Consider the following 8,489-nt stretch of genomic DNA (forward strand, 5'->3'; position numbering starts at 1 on the left):
ACTATCCCGCCGAAATCATGATGGCCGTAGCTAGTCAAAAATCCAAGTTGGACCAGCAAGAAAAGCCCATTATTCCAAATGGGGAGTTTCATTCCACTAAAACTGTTTAATTAAAAGCAAATGGCCGGTCGTGAGATCAGATCATGGGATTAAGAAACTGCTTGAGCGATGATGATGCATCAGAGGAAAGGTTTCTTGGGGTCAGCAATTGCTGCTGCTGCTCCGTGTCTCTTCGCTGTCTTGGCCGACAAGACAAGCCCCATTGAAAATTCAGATGTTGAACCGATGTGGACCGTGCATCTAGATTGGTCCAAGAATTCGCACCTCGTGTGGGAAATTGCAGTGTTTGACCGCATCAACACGAGAAAGAAGTGCGAGAAAAACGACGGAGAGAGAGAGAGAGAGAGAGAGAGGACCCTCTCTTTTGGGGCAATTCACAACACTGTTGGGAAACTCGTGAAGAACGAGCTGATGATGAGCATGGTCTGAATTTGAAAACTAGCACCCCTCTCTTGGTGAGAAGAGGGTTTCGGTTCTCTCTCTCTCTCTCTGAGTAAGTCGGTCTACACAAGCGAAGTGTCGTGATTTTTCAAGGAAGGAAAAGTGTGAAAAGCGAGAAGACTTGATGAGCACGGGACGATTGACTTGGATGGACAGGGGGAACGTCCTGTTTCGAGATCATCTGGAGATTTTTTGCCTTCTCGAGGTCCCTCTAGTCTTGCCTCCTCCCGACCCTTGGCCCCGGGACCTGTGTTCTCTAGGGCCGTCAAAAAAGCCCCGCCCGACCTGGAAATTTAGGGCCTTTTCGGATCGGGTCTCTTCTGGTTAGGGTAAGAGCTCTAAATTTCGAATATCATCCATGTTTCGTGTTGGGCCGGGGTGGGTCCGACTTTTTTGATAGTCCTGCCCGTGACTTTAAAAAAATCCCGTTCACCCCCCCGAGGGACCCAGGGTTCCGCAACCAGCTACCCAGGTCCGGCAATTGAAGGCCCGTGGCGGCCACCATCCTATCGAAAGAAGGCTCTATAAATTTTCTTGCTCGTGAAAACATTTTCCATTGCCTTTTCGGTCACGCCAAACATTAAAAAAATGAGAAATTCTCCGCAAAAAAAAATGACCCTTTTATGGACTGGGTATGGGCCGCACAAGAGACGAGTTACGGAGATGCTCGGCCTAAATCTAATCAATTGGGCCTACAAGTTCTTCACCGAGTCCATTCGACTCGGTGGGAACTCAGTAAAGCCTATGTGAAATTGAAAAATTCAGATGACAAAAAAGACCGAGTCTAAGCCCGAGTCACCGACCAAAACCCACCATAAGATACCTGTGAGTGTTAGGCGCTAGAATCATAAGATCTACAGAACAAGATTAGAAGCTTTTAACTTGCGCAATCGAAATACCGAACGCGCAATTTGTTCGATAAACGGATCGAGTTCCCATCAGTTTTAAGTTCGAGTTCAACTCTCCCTCGCGTCCCGGTTTTTCTCACCTTATCGCCAAAATTCGCAATACCCGGCACCCACCGTCTCCGGCGGTCGAACATATGACACCAAACGAACCATAAACTACCTCTCTGTTCTCTTCCTCTTCAGCAATTTGCAAATGTTTTTTCCTTGAGTTTTGGTCTCCTCTGTACGTTGGCATAGTAAAATTTGGCACATGCCTATCCTCTTCATCAAGGCATCATCGTATCTAGCATAACAACGATGTCTCCATCGTATCTCCAGCTACATGTACACCAAGAACATGGCGCGATTCGCAAAACCCATGCTCACCCTTTAAAGAGGGGATCATGACTCCGCGACTCCAAGACCACGACACTCTCGAGACCTCGTCGTTGAAACGGGAAATAAATCGTACAAGCAATTATAAGCATCTACTTTTTCAGAAAAAATGTTGATAATGAAGTTTTGGCATAGGTACCCATACCAGATACTCACACCTGCAGCACTCATCTGCTATAACCGGTACACCTATAATTCCCTTCGTAACTTTGATTCTGACTGAACTTTGGTGACTTTCCGACGCTAGAATTTCATGTTAAGAATCTTGAAAAGAGGAGTATGCGAAGCCGGAGTTCTATCGATCATGGGAGGGCTGAACTCTCTCGAGATTGATTCCTCCCTAAGCGCAGCCAATGCGGCCTTCCTCCTCTGCTTCTGTTCCCGCCACCTCCGGAGCTGATCCTCCAGTGCTGCTTTGGCATTCTCGGCAGCCTCCGCACGGCTGGCCGCCTGCTCGGCCCGAGTCCTGAACTGGCCGATCCTTGCGCTTGCCGCCTCGAGCTCTCTCTTCAGGGTCTCCACCTCTTGCTTGCTTCCCCATGCAATGTACTGATTCGAGTCTTCCGCCGACGACATATGCATTTCATCTGCCTTCTTTGCCAGGGCAAGTAAGAACTCGTACTCTTCCAGCGAAATTGTTATGCTGGAGCTGTTCTCGTCTCCTAAACCTTCTTCCACTTTGCTCGATTCGTTTTCGAATATTTCCTCATCATGAGCAGTGATTTCTACTGGGGCGGTGGCAAACGTGAAGCTCTCAGACTCCTCAGATGCCTTATCGGCTTCTTCCTTTAACCTCTGGTATTCTTTCTTGGCTTCGCCCGCTTCCAGCGCTAGCTGCTGTACTGCAAGATAAAGCCCTGATTTAACACTATCCGCTCTAACTTCAGCTGCCTCTGCGGCTGCGACTTTTGACCGGGCTTTGTGAAGCTCGGAATTCAGCAATGCCAGTTCGACCTGCGCTTCAGTCTCTTTTTCCTTCATCTCACTCAACTCAGCCTCCGCATTCTGCAAATCTTCAGTAAGAGTTTCAAGATCGCAGCTCATGTGGGCAAGCCTTTCATTCGCAGTTTTCATTTCGTACTTCAACTGACTCAATTCCATCTCAAGCACTTCAATGTAAACAGCTTGGTCCGAGACATCCCTTGTCTTCACTTCCAAATCCAATTTCCACTTCTCCAAATCGGTCGTGGCATCAGAAGTGGCCTTCTCAGATGAATCGAGCATCTCGTGCACATCCCTGAGATCAGATTGTAACGACTCAACGTACGCGGACTTAGCCAGGAGCTGGTTCTCCAATTCCTCGATCATCCCCAGTTGATTTTTCAGATTGTTCAACTGCTCCTGCATTTGAACCACCGCATCTGTAGCTAAATCTATCTCACCATCTTTCTGATAAATTATGTCACATTTTTCTTTTTCAGCTTCCATAGTGGCCTGCTTTGACATAAGGAGAGCTTCATTGAGCTCCACTACATGCTTTCGGAGTACCTCAACCTTTCCCTTCTCTATTTGAATATCAGCTTCCAGCTCCTCCGTTCGCGTTAGAGCCTTCAGCCTTGCCTCTCTTTCAACGGCAAGCTCAGTCTCCATCCCAAGCAACTCGACTTGGGCAGACTTCAGCTCGTTTAAGACGTGAGAAAGCTGTTCGCGGATCTTCCCGGTTTCCGATAGCTGATCAGCCATTTCTTTGGTCTTGGACTCCAGCTTGTCGATATGAGTCCTGGCTTGCATGCATTCCCCTTCATATTTGTCCCTCTCGAGCTCGGATATCATCAGCTGAGAGGAAAGTTCGTCCACTCTTTCGCTGTATTGCTGTAGCTTGAGGAGCGCTTGCATGTAGGCAGATTCCTTGGCTTCGAGTTGCACCTTGTAATTCGCCAATTCCTTGTGCAGGCCTTGAAGCTCCTCTTTATCAGTCTCTGTCTGAGATAGCAAACACAAGAAACACAAGTATGTCATCAGCGAACAACATCTTGCTGCATGCCATATGTATATGTTTTTTTTGGACTCATGAAGATGGATGTATCCAATAACATTGAGTGAAGAAGACAAGAAGAAAATTCAGATGTTTAAGCGTTCTTGATCAAATATGCCTCTCTGGTCCTCATAGTCAATTAACTAAGCCAGCATGAAATGTTTCTAGTTTCTCTCTATTTGACTCCGAAAGAAATTGCGAAACTATGGAATGAGTAAAACCTCTTCGCACCATGGCCCCCTGATCAGATATGATCGGCCACAATGCTCGTTTGCAATCTCGCTGGTGTCTTTTTAGTATCTACACAAAACAAAAAGTCCTCCTAGCTAATAACATGGACTCCTATTTGCTAACTCAAATTTCTCTCAAAGGACTTCTGACCAGTGAAATGTCGTGAAGCTAAACTACACATGGATTTCTACATCAGAACATATCACCATCAATCGCAGACCATCCTGTGAACAACCCAAAAAAGGATGGCAAAAGTATGAAGCATTTGCCTCGAATCTTACGTCGCGGCTGGTAGAACGGTGCTTCCTGTGATCGCCTTTCTCGCCAAACAAGGACAGCGCCACTTGGACCGGTTCGATCGGCTTCGTATCGATTTCGCCCATACTTTGCTATCTGCGAGTAGCTCCCGAGAAACTGAGTCTTGTCGCAAATTGCCCAAAGAAATCTGCGCCGAACAAATGTCGACATACAGTAAACATGAAAGAAAAACAATAATAACCAATCAGGCCAGCTAGCAAGTGCTCAAGTCAAAACGATGAGGTCTCAAATACATGACTCAATCAGAATCAAGAAACCATGCAAAATTCGCAGTTTCACGCAAATAAGACTTTGGGTGGGGGCTTCCACCGCCTCACCCGATCTACTTTTCGATTGTTTGGGAATCTCAATGCTACCGTATGGAAATTACAACAAAACACACGCCGCAAATGACAGCATCACGGCCGGGGAACCGTTCCTCCAGGGACCATCGAAGGGGCAGCTCAAGAAACAAGAAACCAAAAGTCCTACACTACACCCCTCCAAGTACTCATCGTTTTCACAGCCTAAACTCTAGTAATCACGCGATCTTGACTCAAATTATCGCGAATGCAACACGACCCTCAGGGGGACACGAGCTCCCGGCGCACTCAAAACCCAAGAAAGTCGAGACCCTTTCCGACCAACTTCACATTTCCACTCCCCGAATCTTGAAACCCATAAGGGGACACGAGCTTTCGGCGCACTCAAAACCCAAGAAAGTCGAAACCCACGCCCTCCAACTTCAACATTTCCACAACCCAAATCTTGAAACACCATACCTGACCTTTCTTCCCCGCCTCCAGGCGAGACGACAGCGCTGTGCTCTGCGGTAGAACGAAGAGAAGCCGCAGGAGATGAAGCAAATTCCGCGGGGAAAAGACATGGTTTCGGGAGATCGTGGAAACCGATGTGGGGAGAGCTTGTCGTGAACGAAGAGTTTCTGTGGGGCGGGTGTTTTGGAAACATCGATCGTAACCTCGCCCACGACGCTTCGTGGGGATCGACGTTTGCGGAAACAGGGCGCGAATGTTGTTGGCCTCCTTGTTTCGGCAATTCTCTTTCGTGTTTTTTCGCGGGTTTTTTATTTTCTCTTTGTTTTTTGAGATTTAGTAATGAAAACATCAAAATCATCAAAATCTACTGGGCAAAAGTCATCAAAAATCCTAAAGGCTACGTTTGGCCGTTCGTATTTCTGGTCAGGATAGGATTGGATAGGATAAGATAGGAAATCTAGGGATTTGGCCATATCCTATCCACTGTTTGGTGAAGTACGAATTTAAAGTCGGATATTCTCATATCCTATCATATCCTGCGTTTGGTAGAAACTGTATATCAATATAAATGACATATATACCCCTACGTAATGCTCATGAAATATTTCGATCTTATTACTATAAAAATAACACTCTCATACACAAATAAACTTGAAAATATGACATTTTATTAGATTTTCAAAATTTTTTGCAAAAATAAAATAAAATGAAAATAGAAACAAATGAGACAAGAAAATTGTCATCATCGTCTTTCTTCGAGCGCTTTTCCACAAACAAATCATTCTTCAGCTTCTTCTTAGGCGGAGGCTTCACCGCACCCGCACCCGCACCATTCTTCTTCTTATTAAGAGCCAGGCCACCCATTGATCTGCAAAAGCATCAAATACCAGGGTTTACACATAACAACGTCGGAAGAACATCTTAAATGGGACAACAAAGATGGAACTCGAATGTGAAATAAAAAAGCCATCTTTCGACATCAACTGAAGCCGCGAAGAGCGGAGAGACAAGCTCCAAGTTACCAAACCTCAACTCCACCGAACCACAGAGCATCGCAAGCACAAAACAAACAATCGAAACAGCGAGATGGTGGGTTTCTTCATCGTCCGCAATCGCGTTGTTTTTCGAAACAGACAAATCGAACAGAACTGAATCAGCAATTGCAAGGACGAAGGGCCACCGATTCCTTGCTCCACCGCGAACTAGATACCATTCGACGAACACGACGAACGCCGTTGACGACGGTGCGAAACTGGAGAGGATAGTAACAATACCTGAGCTGAGCAGAGCAGAGCAGTCGGCGCGCCTAGAAGAAGAAGAAGAAGAAGCGACGAAGAGGTTCGGAGCTTCTCTGATGTCGCCGGCGAGGTGTGGAAAAGCGCTTCTTCCCGGCAAGCTTCAACAGTATTTCCGCAGATGACCACTTGATCTCCTCCTCCTGCGGGTCCTTCCAATTCAACATCTCGACGAGCCACATGGGTGAAGAGTGCGTGAATGAAGGGTAGGGTTTCTAAAAATTTGCTTTTATGTGACGGATAGGAGAAATCCTATCCGTCCTTATCCTACCGCCTCCCCTCGAATTTTTTTATTCGGGTTATATCCCCTCTATATCCGACATTATACTATCCGGGACACCTACTAAACACGGGATAGGATAAAACATATCCTATCCCGAGTTTTATACGGACGACCAAACGCAGCCAAACTGTATTTACTGTGACACATTTATTCCGAACTTTTTTTTTCGTGATACCAAAAATCTCAAACTTATACCTGTGTGATACATTTACCTCTAAGCCCACATAATTTAAGTGAAATAAAAACGAGGTTGTTTTTTGTTGAAAAATCATCTAACGAAACCTTAACAAGGAAATAGGCACAAGTTTGTGGTTTTTATGTCATAAGAAAAATTTATGGTAAATGTGTCATGATGGGCATAGCTTAGACTTTTTATGTCATAAAAAAAGTTTTGAGTAAATGTATCACAATATGCATAATTTGAGATTTTTGTGACATTTCCCAAATATATATTTTTAGATTAATTCAAAAAAAATCCCAAATTAGTGCACATGATTTTTTTTAGGGTTAATACCACGAAATACCCCAAACTGATACACATGTGACAAATTTACCCTAAATTATTTTTTTGACCACAAAAAACTCCAAATTGGTACACTTGTGACAATTTTACCCCAAATTATTTTTTTGGCCACCAAAAACCCTACACTGGTACACTTGCAATAATTTTACCCCTGAACTAATTTTTCACCACCAAAAACTCCAAACTGGTACACCTGTGACAAATTTACCCTCTGTTAGTTTCCGTTAAATTTTATTGTCAAATTGCTAAGTTTAATGACACGTGGTAATTGACAAATATACCAATTTTGGGTTTTACCTCTCTGTTTGTCACAAATTTACCAATTTGTGATTTTTCATGATATTAATCCAATTTTGACAGACACTAACGAAGGGTAAATTTATCACAAATATACTAGTTTGGGGTTTTTAGTGGTCAAAAAATTAGTTTTGGTTAAAATTGTCACAGGTGTACCAGTTTGGGATTTTTGGTAATCAAAAAATTAGTTCGTGGTAAAATTGTCACAAATGTACCAGTTTGTGATTTTTGGTGATAAAAAAATAGTTCGAGGTAAAATTATCACAGATATATCAGTTTGGAGTTTTTCATGATATTAATCTTTTTTTTTAAGGTAAAATTAATTTGAAGTAAATATAATATCAGCAAACCGAATCGAGATTTTTTACGGTAATAACCATATTCTTTTACCTGGATATTCTCAAACGCAGAACAAAATGCTTCATACTAACGGCAATTTTCTATGGTTCTACCCATGCAGTTTATTGAAAAGCATTTTGACTCTTCACTGTGCTGTCATGTTGCTGTCATTTCATAAGTAGCATTGAAGGTAAATAGAATATCCCCCACACCTTTCGATTATTTATTTGATAAGTACGTTTGTCCTCCTTGTCTCAACGTAAAATTTAAAGATCGGTGTAATTGTGTGTCCTCTTGAGCACACCATTAGAAGTATGAACTCGCGTGCGGTGTTGATTAACCAGCGTGACGAGGCATGGGGATTCACTTGAATGAAAAATTATTTCATGTGAAAGTCACGTCACATGGCAGTGGCACATGGTATAACAAACCAATAAAAAATTATTAGTTCAAATTTGAAGGCTCCATTTATTTCGTGGAAAATGATTGATTTTGAAAAGATTTTCTTAAAAATGATCATTTTTATCTCTTAAAATAATTAGTTAATAAAAACTTTTTTAATTATCAATAATAATTTATATTTAAATATTTTTCAGAAAATGATGAAAATATTTTTTGTTCGTTCATTTTTGTAAGAGATACAAGAGATCATTTTTAATAAAATATTTTTCACATCAATCGCTTTCTGC

General features: G+C 43.1%; 1 protein-coding gene across 4 annotated transcripts; it reads right to left on the bottom strand.

Moving 5' to 3' along the window:
- Positions 1–1,834: 1,834 nt before the first annotated feature.
- On the bottom strand, positions 1,835–5,317 carry LOC115691091 (protein WEAK CHLOROPLAST MOVEMENT UNDER BLUE LIGHT 1-like). Of its 4 annotated transcripts, none has more exons than XM_056318938.1 (3): positions 5,075–5,317; positions 4,272–4,435; positions 1,835–3,703 (listed from the first exon to the last, which is right to left on the bottom strand). In XM_056318938.1, the coding sequence occupies exons 1-3, from the start codon at positions 5,254–5,256 to the stop codon at positions 2,028–2,030; spliced, it is 2,022 nt and encodes a 673-aa protein (XP_056174913.1). In that variant the 5' UTR covers positions 5,257–5,317; the 3' UTR covers positions 1,835–2,027. The 4 variants fall into 4 exon arrangements, with proteins under 4 accessions (XP_056174913.1, XP_056174914.1, XP_056174915.1 ...); XM_056318939.1 differs by having other exon boundaries at positions 5,070–5,306; XM_056318940.1 differs by having other exon boundaries at positions 1,835–3,707; positions 5,075–5,211.
- Positions 5,318–8,489: the final 3,172 nt, after the last annotated feature.

The sequence above is a fragment of the Syzygium oleosum genome, unplaced genomic scaffold (assembly GCF_021117445.2).
Source record: "Syzygium oleosum isolate NSW1041296 unplaced genomic scaffold, Sole_v2.1 Sole_v2.17, whole genome shotgun sequence".
NCBI lineage: Eukaryota > Viridiplantae > Streptophyta > Magnoliopsida > Myrtales > Myrtaceae > Syzygium > Syzygium oleosum.

Excerpts from the sequence above, each read along its gene's own strand:
- LOC115691091 (XM_056318938.1), bottom strand. The coding sequence starts at position 5,256 with ATGTTTCCAAAACACCCGCCCCACAGAAACTCTTCGTTCACGACAAGC. Across the intron at positions 4,436-5,074 it reads CCTGGAGGCGGGGAAGAAAG|ATTTCTTTGGGCAATTTGCG; the intron begins GTCAGGTATGGT and ends TGTTCGGCGCAG. Across the intron at positions 3,704-4,271 it reads ACCGTTCTACCAGCCGCGAC|AGACTGATAAAGAGGAGCTT; the intron begins GTAAGATTCGAG and ends TATCTCAGACAG.